Below are 17,436 nucleotides of genomic sequence, written 5' to 3'. Positions count from 1 at the left end.
GCTCAGGTTAGGATGACAGATTTTCTTCCCATTAGTGCATTAGTAAACCAAATATATGTTTATGATCTGATATCAACATGGTCATCATTTGGCAAGCATTTTTTATTTCAGATTGATATTGATTTCGAATCGCACCATCTGTCTTGCTGGGATTCAGACCCATGTCTCAGGAGGCTGGGTTTCTGGATGACTTGTTCAGTAACACAACCACTACTCCATAACCTCCCCTTTATGCCTTGGCCCATGAGTTGGAAATAGTAATAGCCTCAAATCTCCAAAGTAACACGTTAAAGCATTATGAATAAAGTGTTCTTTTAATTCTGGCAGAATCTCAAGAGATGGGATTTCATATTGCAAATAGCTCTCTTGCTCACATTTAATTCTTACAGATTGAGGATCATGTTTTCATAAGCCCTGGGCTGGATTTAGAACTGTGTCCTTTAGGAGTGCAAACTGAGCATTCAGGCACAAATTGTTGATGTCCTCCTGAGCCAATGTGTAAAATTGCATTGCCGAGATGAATAAAAAGAGGATGAGGTAAAAATTCCAGAAAGGGCTATACTGAGATACAATAAGACAATTCCGAAAATTTAGAAAACTGCAGCTTTCACTTTGTCACTACTCATACTGCACATTCAACATTCTAAACCTGCTCTTTATTGTTTGTTAGTTCTCCTTGCTTTCGGAGGTTCGAGGTGTAATCTCCCCTCAAGATCTGGATAGATTTGATAATATGGTATTGAAACGTGAGATTGCGTCAATGAAAGCTCGCCAGAATTCCAGCACAGGCACGGATTCCTACTCTGTCATGTCTTATGGAGACACAGCCTCATCCTCTGTTAGTTACTTCACATCTACAACTCTCAGTTCAGCCCGGGTAAGTCTCTGGAATAAGATGAATGCATTGCTTAATGGTATAACAATTAGATGATTCTTTAAAGCTGACCTGCTGAAATACTTAGAATTTCTGATGTAAACACTTGCTCGAATGTTTTATACATATTAATGCTGAACAGAGTATTAAATCCAAATGTTGACTTCATTAAGTCATCAGTCTGGTTGAAGATATTCTATGACCATTGAAAAAAGGCAGATATTGTTTAAAATCCAAACCAAACAACCAAAACTTTTACAAAATTAACCATACCTCCCTCAAACTAACAATACCAGAGTGTTTGGAGTAAGCTTGGGTTTAGTGGCATATACCTCTTAGATGTCACTATTGGATATTGTGAACAAAATCTGGTTTGCTCCATCCCAATGGTGTTCCTTCCTGATCCATAGCTTGCATTAATCTTTAGTTTTTCCCATTCTGAGCTCATTCCCTCCAGTATTCCACCATCATACTCAATTTATTCTCAGACTTGGTTCATTCCTATTTCTGGCATAATCAAAATCAATGAACATTTACCTTTTCTACTCAATGGTAACCATATCCATTAGCAAACATATTTACAGCAGAGTGTTAATGTTATAAACTTGTTTCTATTGAAGACCTTGCTCCACCTTAAAGTTAAGAATTGATCTGGAGAAGCCATTTATTGGGGTAGAATTTGCCTTTCTGCAAAATTAACCTTGTTGCAATGACACCAATAAATTGAGAGAGATGTCAAGCAGGTTTTCAATTTGCCCATCAGCTGTTGTGTAATGTTCCCCAAAGTTGTGACCTAACCCATTGTGAGAGCAAGGTTGATCCAGTTTGCTGCAGAGCCCATTACTTCAGCTTTTCAAGTTGAAATTATTGAAATGTACATTCTTTTCAGTGAAGCATCAGAAGAACTGTTATATCAGTCTGTGATTGGCTGGCAGCCATAATGTGCATCAGCACAGCTGGTGTGTGTCATGGCAGATCAGAAATCCCTGCAGAAAGCAGGAAAGTGACTAACAAATCTAGGATTTCATTTTCATCTGTGTTTATATATGTCTGGAAAAATTGATTTTTCATAGGAGACTGGGGCTTTGCTGTTTTATTCTTGGCATCAAAGGAAATACAGCAGCAGATGGGTTTTTTTGTGAAAAGTTCAGATTTGCCTATTTTCTGATGTAAAATTATTTTCACTCTTTTTCACTTGAGTGGAGCACACTTTTGTGAAAATAATTTGGAACATGGCATATCTCCCACTTTGCTCTTGATTTTTAAAAAATATTATCACTACGTGTCTTTGAGTGCACTTTGCAGGATGAACCTATCAGGTTGCCTGTTCTCACTTTGAGCTAATATGGTTTTTTGTCTACCTTCTGTTTCCATTGAAATGTGATTATTACAGGAGCGCCTGTTATGGTTAATAGACCTTATGGAGGTACAGCCTTTTCTGTGTGTGATCTCAAGTGATGTGGTTTCCATAGTAAAGGGTGTTCATTATGCTGAGTGCTGTGGAGCTGCTTTTGTGTGCAGCACATCCTGCTTTCCATTGATAACTAGCCCATCTTTGTTTTTAATGGGTTTCTCTTGTTTGTCTCAGTGTGGATTTTGCATGTTTCTCCTGTCAGTTTGTGTTTTCTTTATTCTGATCAGGAACACATCTGTTAATGGTAAAAGGACATATATCTTAGCACAGCACTGCAGCTGCTTAGTGAAAAACCGTGGTTCTGTGAAACAAAAATACAAGTAAATTATGGTGTTACTGTGCGTAAGGGCCTGAGCAGCTCACACCAAAGTTTCCTGGAATCTGTGGACCATTAAAATTGTGTGACTGTAGGTACAACATTATCAGGGAGCCAGATACTGAAATATTTAGATCCTCAGTGCAATTTTGAACCACACAAGCATTTAAGTCCATCGTTCTCCCCTCAAAAAATCTTCAAAGTATGAACTGAATTTCCTGCCCATTAATTTTTGACACTGAATCCATTTCATGCAAGGCAGTTTGATGAAGCTATTCCTAATTGTAATATGCTCCATAATCTGTCTTTTCACAAAATGTAAGTGTAATATTAAACCTCCATCTGTGTGATACTTCAGAATATCTGGGAACTTTTGCAGTTTAGAACAATTATCTTCCACATTTTCCAAAATCTTTAATTAATATCTTTAGAAAAAAAAATCACATTTTCTATTTTGCTACTTAAAATCATGCGCTGTTCAATCCCCTTTACATGTAGTAAATGTTCAACGTTTGTGTCTATGATGTTAAGATTATACTTCAAAGTATTTTGTGAGTTGAAGAGTACTTGAAGAGTAGAGGAATATTGCTTCAAAAGGACACCAGACATCTGTATCTTTTTTTGTTTATGAGGAGGAAGGACTTGCTGTGGGAATGTCACATACTGTCAACCAACAGCAGACTTTGAAACCTGTTTAAAAAATGTCCTGCTCTGAAAGTTATCCTCATTATTGCTTTTCAACTGACAGTAGTTGCTTGAAACCAAATGGTCTATACTTGGCACTATCTCCGCAAACCCATCAGCTTTTCATACAGAGTCATAGAGTCATACAGCATGGAAACAGACAGACCCTTTGGTCCAACTCATCCATGCTGACCAAGCTTTCCAAACTAAACTAGCCCCATTTACTTGCATCTGGCTCATATCTCTTTTAATCTTTCCTATTTGTGTACCGATCCAAATGTCTTTTAGATGCTGTAACTGTACCTGCATCTACCACTTCCTCTGGCAGTTCATTCCAAATATGAACCACTCTCTGTGTGAAAACGTTGGCCCTCAGGTCCCTTTCAAATCTTTCTCCTCTCACCTTAAAAATATGCCCTTCGTTTTAAACTTGCCCACCTTAGGACAAAGACCTTTGCTATTTATCTATGGCCATCATGATTTTATAAATCTCTATAAAGGTCCACCCCTCAACCTCCAATGCTCCAGTTAAAAAATTATTCACAGCCCATCCAGCCTCTCCCTGAAGCTCAAACCCTCCAATCCCAGCGAAATCCTTGTAAATATTGTCTACACACTCGCCAATTTAATAACATCCTTCCTATAGCAAGGCAACCAGAACCGTACATAGTATTCCAGAAATGGTCTAACTAATATCCTGTACAATTACAACATGATGTCCCAACTCTTATCCTCAATGACCCGAGCAATGAAGGTGAGCATGCTAATTCTTAACCACACTGTCTACTTGTGATGCAACTTTAAAAGATCTATCTACCTACATATTTTATGGACCTATATATAAATATAAATATAAACAATATATTCACCAACCAAACACAATGAGCATTGCAGATCTTAAATAAAAGCATGAAGGCTGGACAAACTCAGCAGGTGTGCCTGACAGCATCTGTGGAGTCAGAAACAAAGAACATTCTTCAGTTCTGATGAAAGTTTATCAACCTGCAACATCAACTCAATATCTCACCATAGAGTCTGCCTGTTCTGTTGCATTTTACAAGCTGACTTTGGTCTTATTTCATGCTTCCAGCATCCACAATATTTTGCTCTAGTGTAATTTTTAAAACTGAACTATTTGTCTATGCACATTGATAACACATAGGGATTTGGATCACTTCTCCTTGATGATGTACCTGAGGGAAAAAAAACTATGGGCAGGGCACTGGAAAAGCTTGTTTTCTTCCCCAACATGTGCAATGAGAACATCTATACCCACATTTACCATTGGTGCCAGCCCATGGAGCATTGGAACATCTTATTTGAACACGTATACTTGCAAAACTGTAACACCTTCCCCATTGCACTGGAGCATCAATCTATATTATGTAAAAACTTTGAACAAAGTTTCCTTATTTTTTAGGGATGCACTTCAACCAGAACAAGGCATAAATAACTTGTCTGCTTTGTTTTAAAATTTAGCCAAATTTTATGTGTAAATGTCATGGAAAGATTCCAGACTCATGTGTCGAATAAGTTTTGTTAGATAACTTTGGGTATTGAATTTGAAGAATTAAACTATGTCTTTGTCACTTAGCTACTTCTGCATTCAGGATGATGCAACACAGATGTAGGATATTCAATCTTTAATGCCTGCTTCACCTTGTTAAAGGAGCTAACCCTGTCCCTTTCTTTTGCTAAAGCACTCAATCTTTCACAAGAGTACAGGTACAGTCTCTCAAATGGTGCTATCCAAAAACTGGCATTGTCAGAAACAGGGCTTTTTTATTGTCCAGTCTGAAATGAAATTCGTCCCATCAAACCCAGCTCTGAAAAGATCGAGGAACAACCTCATGCAGTTGAGGGTACCAATGTTGCAATGAACCTTGACCCCAACCCAACCCAACCTGGACTGATCTGATACATGCAGAAGCACCCACCTCAGTTTTTCACCTGAAAATATAAAGTTCAGAAATCCAACATGATCTCAGTCCCAAGGCTGCCAGATTTGTGAGAGTGTACCTTCATACACTTTTGAAATTAACCTTCGAATATGCTTCCATTATTCTCTCAAGCATTGATTTCCAAGCTGTAACTAGCTGTGTGAAATTATTTCTTCCCATCCTGCTCTCGTTCATTTGCCAATTAGCTTAAATCTGTGATCCCTGGTTATCAGCCTTACAGCCATTGGAAACAGTTTTTCCTCCTTAGCTTGATAAAAATACTTTTAACATTTAAACCTCTTTTAAAATCTCTTCTTAATTTTTTTCAACTCGCAAGTAAGCAATGTAAAATTTACAAGTTGTTCTTCATAATTGTAGTCCTTTATTCCAAACACCATTTCAGAAGAACTGTTCCCTTTGGGAGGAATGTTGTTGACAGATTTAAAGTAATTAGTTAAAGTACTAGAAGAGAAGGCAGTATCTTTTTTTCAAATTAATGCATGCTGTAATGGTCTGGAATGCATTACTTTGGGAGGTGGGGAATAGATTTAAAAATAGCTTTCTAAAGGTATGTGGATAAATAATTGAAAAAGAAAAGAAGGTGCAGGGCTATGGGAAATTTCAAGGGTGTGGAACTAATTGGAGAGTTCTTTCAAAGAGTCAGCAGAGGGATGATGGGTCGAATAGTTTTTGATGCTGTAAAATTATGTGATTCTGTAATTAAACTGGCTTCAAGCATTCACTTCATGAAAAGCCTTGGTTGCCAATCACGAGTATAAAGTAGCTTTTCAATCTTTCTTTTCATCCTTTTATTACAAATCCATGCCTGGGGTATTTGGAATTACCACTGAAATACTAACGACCACAATTTGCATTTTTTGCCCAGGTTTTGTCACATTTTATGCAATGTATTTATCGTATAAACTTGCCAAAAAGGGATTGTGATCCTATTGTGAGCAGTCTTCAATTTAATGGATGCAATTCAAAAATAAATTAAAATACATAACCTTAATGGATCTCCAATGGAAGAAATTCACTGAGCAGCTGCCAATTTGCACATTAAGCAGTGCTGAACACCACAGTTTAATTTGGTTACACTAATCACCCATGAATCTGGCTTTGAAACAGATCATTAATCATAACTAAAAACCATGACGGCACTTAGAACTTTACTGCTCAGCCTGAAATAATGAGCCAAACAACAGGCTTGAAAATTCTCTGGTAGGAAGAAATACACCATGGGCAGGTAACCCACAGCCAGGAGCTTCCACCCCAGTTCTGGCTGGACCAGTAAACATTGACATGAGTTAAACTCTTAGCCATTCCATTCCAATTGGAAACACAAAATGCTGGAAAGCACAGCGGGTCAGGCAGCATCTGTGGGGAGAGAGCAAGCTTGTGTTTCAAGTCTAGATAACTCTTCATCAGACTTTCTCTGGAATCATCTAGAATCAAAACCTTAGATGCTCTCTCTCCATGGATGCTGCCTGACCCATGGTGCTTGCCAGCATTTTTTGTTTTCAGTGTAGATTTCAGCATCTGCAGTAATTTGCTCCTTAACACTGTCTGAAAGTGTTTTGGAAGCATGTCTGTGAACATTTCTGGAAAATCCCCAAATTCTAACCAATGCAGTTTCTACTAGGCAGAGAACAATCCAATGGGCATATGTCTTATGCTGAGCCATAAAGACAACCCCAGAAGGTTTGCTGACACAGTTATGCAAACCTAGAGCATCAAAGTCATATCCCCGGAATGGTATTTTTCAGCTTCATCCACAATCACTGATTGTGATATTAAACTGACACTAAGCATTCCTGTAGCTCTGACCACATATTTTGTTAAACATTATAAATTAAGGAATTTTGTAATGGGGCTTTTATTTTTGGAAATAAAGCTTTCAGGTTCTACCTTTATGGGACTTATCAAATCATGAGGGGCATGGATAGGGTGAATAGCCAAGGTCTTTTCCCCAGGATGGGGGAGTCCAAAGCTAGAGGGCATAGGTTTAAGGTGAGAGGGGAAAGATTTAAAAAGAACCTAAGGGCAACTTTTTCATGCAGAGGTGCTGTGTGTATGGAATGAAACTGCCAGAGGAAGTGGTGGAGATTTATAAGATTGCAACATTTAAAAGGCATCTGTTTGTGTACATGAATAGGAAGGGTTTCGGGCAAACGCTGGCAAATGGGACTAGATTAATTTAGGATATCTGGTCGGCATGAACAAGTTGGACATAGGATCATTTGCAGTAAATGATCCTATGGCTGATTGTCAGCGTGAAACTTCCACATGTGGAACTTGCACATTTTCCCTGTGTCTGCATAGGTTTCATCCCACAGTCCAAAGATGTGCAGGTTAGATGAATTTGTCATGTTAAATTGCCCATAGTGTTCAGGGATGTGTAGGTGAGGTTCATTAGTCAGGAGTAAATGTCAGATAAAAAGGGGGGTGGGGGGATGGGTCTGGGTGGGTTACTCTTAGCAGGGGTTAGTGTGGATTTGTTGGGCCAAAGAGTCTGTTTGCCCAATGTAGGGATTCTATAATTTAGGAGGAGGCTGAGATGGAATTAAAGGATCAGATAAATGTGCCATAAATATATTGATGCTATTTCATTTGCAAGGAAACTAACTGTGATATAATTAATTAATTAATCCCTGAATAGTTATAATTAGCTATTGAGGCACTGGGCTTATAACAAAGTTCACAAGTTAATAAATTAAATGAATCTACATGGCATGAAATCAAATGAGGAACAGCTAGATAGTTACACACTTGAAGATTTGCTTTTATCAATTATAAGCAGCCAAAGCAACTTAGATTACTCCATCCTTCTGTCTAAAATTCTGAAATATTTAACAAAAGGTGGATTGGTAAGTTGAGGTACAAATCATCAATTTTATATCAAAGGAGGGAACTACTTGAGGAGTTGAAAGACTTGCTTCTATTTTTATATTACCCCAAGGTTATTTCTTTATCAATATGTCAGATCTACTGTTAAATCCCTAATAGTAGTTGATGCTACTTATAACTTGTTAGTGTTGAGGGTTGGGTGGCAATTATATAACCTGTCCAAGCCCTGGAAGTGCTAATTGCTGTAGGTGAATGAGCACCAAGAGAAGGAATGTAGGATCCTGGATGAAGTTTTGGGAGGAAATAATTGCAACATTAACTGTCAGCATTAACTTCCCCCTGACAGCAGACAGACCCCTGCAATACAGATCAGTGATAACAGACTCAGAAACAGAAATTGCTGGAGAAACTCAGCAGGTCTGGCAGCATCTATAGAAAAAAAGCAGATTTTCAGGTCCAGTGACCCTTCTTCAGATAACAGACTGTCCTTAATGTAATAAAAAAGGAATTAAGAGAAGTAGAAGATGGTTCTCTCTCCACATCTGATACAGGTTGGAGATTATCAATTGACGATGCTGATCTTGGCGACAATTTTTTCATATTGTTGACAAAATCTCTTGAAGAAAAGATTGTCAGTCATGTTTTGTTTCATAGCAGTCTCAGGGAGTATTTTTAGGCTTTGAAGGGGGTAAATTTGCAGGTGGGCACAGAACTATATGCCACGATTTGCATTAGATATGTGCCAGCCTCAGTTTGCTCCTTGGCCATTTCCTGGCAGATGACAGGGCCACCAACCTGCAAGATGAGCAGGTAATTACAGGTAGTTAAAGCCTACAAAGGGCTCCTGAACTGATAGGAGGTTCACTGGAAATTTGAATTTTCCAGTTTGACCTCTGGGACCACCTTAGGCAGCAGTGGTGGTCTTGTTGAGGAGTTTGGTGTTTAGTGAAAAATTTTGGAAGCTGGCGGCACAGTGGTTAGCACTGCTGCCTCACAGTGCCAGAGACCGGGGTTCAATTCCCGCCTCAGGTGACTGACTGTGTGGAGTTTGCACGTTCTCCCCGTGTCTGCGTGGGTTTCCTCCGGGTGCTCCGGTTTCCTCCCACAGTCCAAAGATGTGCAGGTCAGGTGAATTGGCCATGCTAAATTGTCATAGTGTTAGGTAAAGGGGTAGATGTAGGGGTATGGGTGGGTTGCGCTTCGGCGGGGCGGTGTGGACTTGTTGGGCCGAAGGGCCTGTTTCCACACTGTAATGTAATCTAATCTAAAAAATCTAATCTAATCTCCAATCTGATGTGCCCTTTACCTACCTTAAAAGGGCAACCTGCAACTTTTCCATTCTAGCAGGGCACTAACTGTCCTTCCTGCAACGAGAGCCTTTGAGTTGGCAGCAAGCTTGGCCCAGTGGTTGGCCAAGTTGGGGGAAATCAGTGCTCTCTGTCTGACCGTTTCCCACCCACTGGGGCAGAATCTTTTTGATAGTGGTCTGGGTTTTCCTTTATTCATTCATGAGGTGTGGGCCTCGCCGGCTAAGTCAGCATTAATTGCTCCCCCCCCCACCCTGGCCCCCTTCAGTAATTGCCTCTGAAAAAAATGGTAGTGAGCTGCCTTCTTGAATTGCTGCTATTTTTTTGTTATGTTGGCTAATGCATAGTGCCATTAGGGAGGAACTCCAGCTTTTTGACCGAGTGACACTGAAGAACCGACGATATCTTTCCAGGTCAGGTTGGTAAGTGGCTTTGAGGGGAACTTGTAGTTGGTAGTGTTCCCATGTATCTACTGCCCTTGTCTTTTGAATTGGTAGATGTTATGAGAGACTCCTTAGTGAGCTCCTGCAGCACGTCTTGTATATAATACATTGTGTATTGGTGGTGAAGGGAGTGAATGTTGAAGGAGGCGTAGGGGTGCTAATCAAGTTGGCTGCTTTCTTCTGAATGGTGTTGAGCTTCCTGTGGTTTGTTGGAGCTGCACTCATCCAGGCAAGTGGAGAATATTCCATCTCACTCCTGATCCAATGACACTGTAGGGGAAATATACATTTTTAAGCCTGGAGGGTGATTAGCTTGGAGAGGGTGCTTGCTGGTGGTAGGGTATCTATTCATTTATTGCCCTTGTCCTTCTATATAATAGTGGTCATGTGTTTGGAAAGTATGTTGAGTGAGGAATCTTGGAAAGTTTGTGGAGTGCATCTTGTAGATGGTACACAGTGATGCTACTGAGCATTAATGGTGGAAGGAGTGAATGCTTGTTGATTTAGTGCCAGTCACATGGAAGTTTTTGTCCTGGATAGTGTCATGCTTCTTGAGTGTTGCTGGCTCTGCACTCACCCAGGCAAATGGAGAATCTTCCATCACACTCCTGACCTGTGCCTTGTAGATGGTGATTAGGATTTAGGGAGTCAGGAGGGGAGTTACTCAATTCAGAATTCTTAGCTTTTGACCTGCTTCTGAAGTCACAGAATGGCACATTTAATCCAGTTCAGTTTCAGATGAATGGTGGCCCTCAGGAAATTGCTGGTGGTGGATTCAGTCATGATAATGCCATTGAATGTCAAGGAGTCATGGTCAGATTCTCTCTTAGTGACATAGAGTCATACAGCATAGAAACAGACCCTTCGGTCCAACCAGTCCATGCTGAACATAATCCCAAACTAAACTAGTCCCACCTGCCTGCTCCTCATACATATCTTTCTAAATCTTTCCTATTCATGTACTAATCCAAATGCCTTTTAAACATTGTAATTGTACCCACATCCACCACTTCCTCAGTTCATTCCACATGTGAACCACCCTCTATGTAAAACATTTGCTCCTCAAGTCTTTTCTAAATCTCTCTCCTCTCACCTTAAAAATGTGCCCCTTAGTCTTGAAATCCCCCACCCTAGGGAAAAGAGAACTATCATTAACTCTATCCATACCCCTCATTATAACCTTCTATAAGATGGCGAGATTGTCATTGTGTGGCCCTTGTGAGTTATGATTGCTCCTTGCCATTTGTCAGCCAAACCCTGAGCGTTGTCCAGCTGTTGCTGCAGTTGGACATGAGCTGCTTCAGTATCTGAGGAGTTGCAAATGGTGCTGAACATTGTGCAATCATCAGCAAATATCCCCATTTCTGATCTCACAGTGGAGAGAAGGTTGTTTGTGAAGCAGTGCTTGAGGAAATCCTGCAGTGATGACCTGGAACTGAGGTGATTGCCAACTTGATCCCAATGCTGGGTTCAAAACACCATATAAATGCAAGATATTTTAATTCAGCATTTTAATAATGTCATTAACTGTTCATTGACAGTTTTGTTGCTCATGTGACTGAGTGAGAATATGCACTTTCCTGTCTGCCACTCCACTGGGTTTCAGTTTTACAACAATATTTAATTTCAATATGCAGCAGGTATTGTGAGCTGACATCACCCAAGATGGCAGTCAGAGATATGGAACTGACTGCCACAGACCTGATGCTCAGAAATAAAAACATCAAACATGATTGCCATTTCTGACTGATGCTTAGTGATTCCTGTTGAATGGTGTTTTGTGTCAATTGTGGGAAAAGATGGTTTCTGAAAGTTTGGCTCTGCACAACCAATACCTCCCAAAATATACCACAAGCTCACTCTCTAGGCTTAATATACAATAGTTAGTTAGGCAAGGTGTTGAAGAGCTGATAGTACTGCAGCATGAGTCACTGTCCTCAGTATAGCAGAGAAAAGCAAAAAAAGACAATGAATCACAGAAGACCAGACAAGGTCTTATTAGTAATTTGTCACCCATTCAACTAAATAATGCAAATTTAAGACTAACATAAATTAATGGTGTACAATAGCAGGAATGGAACCTATTAGTTTTAATAATGGTCCAAAATATTTGCTGGCAGCTGTCATCAATTCTTTAGGACTAAAATTGATCAATAAAATTGTGCCTACTAGCTAATTAAGCACAACATAGTTTAATCCTCACATTGAGTTAAATACATTTTATAATTCCTTTTGCAGCCCACTTGTCCTGGATCATATGCAATGGTAGGACAAATGAACATGAAAGAAAAAGAAACTAGAGCTCACTGATCTCAGGATCTTAGTGACCGATTTCAAACTGGGTGGTGAAAAATCACGGACTTAGGCTGGTCAGTTGGGCATCAGAAGCAAAAATGAGTAAGGCTGAGTAAATGCACACAATTAATAAAGCAAATGGTCCGAAGGAGTATTTATGCAAAACATTTATCCCATCCCAATCAATTTTAACTGTATAATTATAGCTAATAATATTAAACATCTTATCATGTTTTAGTTGGGTTCCCAGTTAAGATTACCACCTTCTTAACACATCTAAGAACTGTCAAGTTGTACAGAATTGTAATGTTCATTATGGTCCTATCATGCTATATTTTGTTTAAAAATCTTAAACTATTTGACAGTCCAGAAGATGGATGGTTACTAACCAGATCTTCCAAAAAGATTTTGACTCTTCTCTTCCACGGCTAAGAGTCGATCCTGAGTTCAGTGGTTTGGTGACATTGCCAAGTAGAAGCTTGCAAGAATTTTGTAAGAACTTCAGGGGTTTTTTTCTGGTGAAAAATAAAAACTGTCTTCCTCTGATTGCAAATGAATCCATCAACAAAGCAAAATATTGTCTGGGGCTCAAATTGACAAAATTGATCTGTCTCTGTGAAGCAGAATCACATTCAACACAACATGTTAACTCAGTGTCTTTTCCAGGTATATTTCCAAGCCCTGCTGAGTATTTCCAAGACATTATTTTAATTTGAGATTTCTAGCATCTGAAGTATTTTGCATTTTTCTCATCCATGTACAAGGGGCTGACCTGGATCTACAACCAGATTTAGCAATTAATGTTCACAGCACCTCAGGTGATTCAGTATTTTTTTCTGATAAAGCAAGAAACCTGTGATTTCCATATTGAACTGTGATAATTGTAAGACAGATAGTGTCATCATGTAACTTACTTTGAATCAATGCCTTGTCTTCATACTCAGCCACTGAAAAATGCATATCACAATGATCTATTCTTGATACTTTTAACTTGGTATCTGTTATATATGTAGTGTGACTTAATTTAAAATGTGAACATCACATTAATGAAAATATTTTCATTTTTTTTAAACAAGCAATTGAGTACATTTGAGTTGTCCACTGATAGAGAAATGATATTAGATATGTGTGACTGTGAATGGTGATTAAGATACCATATTGAAGCCAACTAATTATCAGAGGACTTATACGAAAAAAATGATTTTGCATTTAAATGATACCTCAAAGTGCTTCATAGCCAGTGATTTGATTTTAAATTGCAAATCACAACAATCCTTGGATGTTAGTTATTATACTTCCAGAAACCATAATAGAGGCATTCGGTAGAAATAATTAACAAATTCATTAAATCATGGATTTTTTTTATCCATTTATAAAATGAGGCTGATGCTGGCAGAATTTATTGCTCATCCCTAGTTATCCTTGAGAAAGTGATATTGAACTGACATCTTGAACTACACCAATCTATTTGGTGTCGATAGATCCACAATGCTGTTAGGGATGGAGTCCCAGGATTTTGACCTAGTAACACTGAACAAACAGTAAAATATTTTGAAGTCTGAATGGTGGGTGGGTTGGGGTTCTTGCTAGTAGTGATGTTTCCATGCATCTGCTACCCTGGTCTTTCTAAATAGTAGTGGTCATGAGCTTGGAAAGTGTTGATTAAGAAGCCTTGGAGAATTTGTGGATTGCCCCTTGTTGGAGATGGCACACACTGTAGATACTGAGCATTGGTGGTGGAAGGAATGAATGTTCATGGATTTGGTGTCAACTAATCTTTGTCATGGATCGTATCAAGCTTCTTGAGTGTTGTTGGAGCTGCATTCATCCAGAAAAGTCGGAGCATTCCATCACACCCCTGACTTGTGCCTTGCAGATGATGGAAAGGTTCTGCAGAGTCAGGAGGTGAGTTATTCACTGCAGGGTTCTTAGCATTGAAACTGCTCTTGTAATATTTGCATTTATATGGCTAATACAGTTCAATGTTTGTATTTATATGGCTAATCTGGTCAACAGTAATTCTCAGGATGTTGGCAGTGGGGAATTCATCAATGGTAACACCATTGAATGTTAAACAAAAAAGGTTAGATTCTCTCTTGTCAGAGATGATCGTTGCATAGCATTTGTGTGGCACAAATATTACTTGTCATTTGTCGGCCCCAGCCTGGATATTGTCTCGGTCTTGCTGCATTTGGACATGGACTATTTCAGTATCTGAGGGTCGCGAATACTGCTGAACATTGTGCAATCATCAGTGAACGTTCCCACTTCTGACCTCATGATGGAGGGAAGGTCATTGATGAAGCAGCTGAAGATCATTGGACACATATCACTCTCCAGAGAAATGCCTACACAGACATCTGGAAGCTGAATTGACTGACCTCCAAAAACCATGACCATCTTCCTGTGTGCCAGGTATGACTCCAACCACTGTAGCACTTTCCCCCGGCTTCCCACTGACCGCAGTTTTGCTAGGTCAAATGCAGCCTTTATGTCAAGGGCTCACCTCACCTCACATTGGAATTTAGCACTTTGTCCATGTTTGGATTAAGGCTGCACTGAGGCCAGGAACTCTAGTGGAACCTAAATTGGGCATCAGTGAGCAGATTATTGCTAAGCAAGTGCAGCACTGTTGATGACACCTTTGGTCACTGTACTGAGATTGAGAAGATTGGGCTAGGTTAGATTTGTCTTGCTTGTTGTCTGCAGGAGCCATCTATCTCATTTCCCATATTATCAGGTAAATTCCAGTGCTGTAGCTGTACAGAAATAACTTGGTAATGACAAGGCGTATTCTGGAGCACAAGTCAAGAGTAGTATTTCCAGAACATTGTCAAGGTCAATAGCCTTTGCAGTATCCAATGCCTCCAGCCATTTCTTGATTTATAAGTCATAATATACTGGCAAGACCATGCAGGCACGATGACAACAGATGAGAAGACACTGTGCAACAATCAGCAGACAGGGATGTTCCCTCCCAGTCAGGGAGCACTTCAGCAGTGAAGGACACTCAGCTTCTGATCATTGTGTAAGCGCCCTCCAAGATGGATTTTGATATAGACAACAACACAGAATCACTGAGCAAAAACTGATAGCCAAGTTCTGCACCCATGAAGACACCCTCAACTTGGGTTCATGTTGCACTATATGTAACCCCACCACACTGTTCTTTGTTTGTAAGATCTCGCTTACTGTCTTGTTTTGACATCATCACCTTGATAGCTTGTTATGATCTCTCTACCTTAATTAGCTTGTACGGTTTTGGATTACTTGTTACTCTGGTTAGACTCTCAGCATGTGACTCTTATGCTTATCTTATTATTCCAGCCATTTGGTTTGCCTGCAGCACCACCTTATGTTTAGTTTATTGTAATTATCTCTCTGCCTCAATTAATCAGATTATAGGTCATCCCTTCATTTGTTATTCAGCTGTTGACATTTTACTCACGCCGTCTGATACTTTTGATCATCTGCAGAGACTTATTATTTGGCCTGTCGACACTCCATTCACACCATTTGTATGATCTTTTGATTTCTCTGCATATGATTTCTGTGCCTGTGTGCTCCTCCTCACTTCACCTGAAGGAACAGTGCCCCAAAAGCTTGTGATTTCAAGTGACCCTGTTGGACTACAACCTGGTGTCATGTGACTTCTAACCATGTCCACCCCAGTCCAACACCAGCCTTCTCCACATCATGCATATTGTAGGAGCTGCACTCATCCAGGCAAGTGAAAAGTATTAGGAGAAAGTGAGGACTGAAGATGCTGGAGATCAGAGTCGAGAGTGTGGTGCTGGAAAAGCACAGCAGGGCAGGCAGCATCCAAGGAGCAGGAGAATCGATGTTTCGAGCATAAGCCCTTCATCACGAATGAGGCTTGTGGGCCAGAGGGGCTGAGAGATAAATAGGAGGGGGTTGGGGCTGGGGGAAAGGTAGCTGAGAATGCAGTAGGTAGATTAAGGTGAGGGAGAAGGTGAGAGGTTAGAGAGGATGGTGGAGCAGATAGATGAGAAATACGATGGACAGGTCAAGAGGGCGGTGCTGAGTTGGAGGCGTGGGTCTGGGATAAGTTGGGGAGGGGGGGAAATGAGGAAACTGGTGAAATCCACTTTGATTCCGTGTGGTTGCAGGGTTCCAAGGCGGAAGATGAGGTGATATTCCTCCAAGTATCAGGTGGTTAGGATTTGGCGAAGGAGGAGGCCCAGGACCTGCATGTCCTTGGTGGAGAGTATTCCAGCATACTCCTGACTTATAATTTGTGATCACTTCCTGATCGTATAGTCACAATATTTAAGTGGCATGTCCAGTTCAGTGTCTGGTCAGTGTTGTCTTGGTCTTGAAGCAAATGGCCATAGACTGCTTCAATGGTGCTAAACATTGTGTAATCATCAGCAAACATCCCCATTTCTGACCTTATGATAGAGAGAAGGTCATTGATGAAGCAGCTAAGATGGTTGGAACTTCTGTGAAGATGTCCATTGAACTTTTGTATTTAAGAGCTGGGATCTTAGAGCTGTTGTGGCACAGTGGTACTGTCTCTAAATCTAGCCCAGGAGAGGCTGTCCATGTATCTTGGCCCAGCAGTATGCCATGATATGCCCGAATAGTTTAATTGAGAAAAAAGCTGGGTTCTCTGCCCTTAATGGCCTTGCATGTAAGTTAATCAACTGGAAACATGGGTGAATTAATGGTGGTGCTTAGCAGGTAAAAGTTGCCAAGCTGATTTGATAATGGGGGGAGAAAAATGTTCAATTGTGTGTAAAAGAACTTCTGGTTATAAAAAAAGGAGAAAAAAGAGCTGAGTTCTAGGGCTAATGGTAATGTCCCTACCTCTGGACCAGGCGGCATAGGTTAAAGTTCCACTTGTCTGAAGGTATATGTGAAACAAAGAAAAAGAACTGGTTTCTTGGGACCTGTAGTCAAGGCTGAGCAGTTAAGAGGGATGAAGTTGAAGTTTGGAGCACTGTCCGTTGTGAGCAGTGCCTGTAATTTGTTCAATTAATAGGACAGGTAATTTGTTGGTGAGGATGAGGCCAAATAGGATTTTCTGTTTGTCAATTCCCCCATTTCCTGCAACATATTCAGTTTAGAAGCTGTATTTGTTAGGACTTGGTCAGCTTGGTTAGTGGTGGTGCTGCCAAGTCACCTTCGATGTATTCCATAGCACATTTTGTCTGCTGATGGGTCTAATCTGCCTCTGGGACAGAACATACCCAGGAATGGCAGTGTTTAGGATGTGATCAATAAGGCATGAGCATGAATATGTCAGGCTGTTGCTTCACTAGCCTTTGGTCATCTCTCACAATGTTGATGCAC

The 17,436-nt window shown here is 40.1% G+C and overlaps 1 protein-coding gene across 2 annotated transcripts in view; it reads left to right on the top strand.

Annotated features, from left to right (window-relative positions):
* whrna (whirlin a) overlaps positions 1-17,436 on the top strand; it is a 225,643-nt gene that overhangs the window by 152,705 nt on the left and 55,502 nt on the right. For both annotated transcript variants that reach the window (XM_072565568.1, XM_072565567.1), the window contains exon 8: positions 671-877. In XM_072565568.1, coding sequence (XP_072421669.1) covers positions 671-877 — 207 coding nt within the window. The remainder of the gene's footprint in view (positions 1-670; positions 878-17,436) is intronic.

The sequence above is a fragment of the Chiloscyllium punctatum genome, chromosome 49 (assembly GCF_047496795.1).
Source record: "Chiloscyllium punctatum isolate Juve2018m chromosome 49, sChiPun1.3, whole genome shotgun sequence".
Classification (NCBI taxonomy): Eukaryota; Metazoa; Chordata; class Chondrichthyes; order Orectolobiformes; family Hemiscylliidae; genus Chiloscyllium; species Chiloscyllium punctatum.
This window is presented reverse-complemented; position numbering and strand designations above follow the sequence as displayed.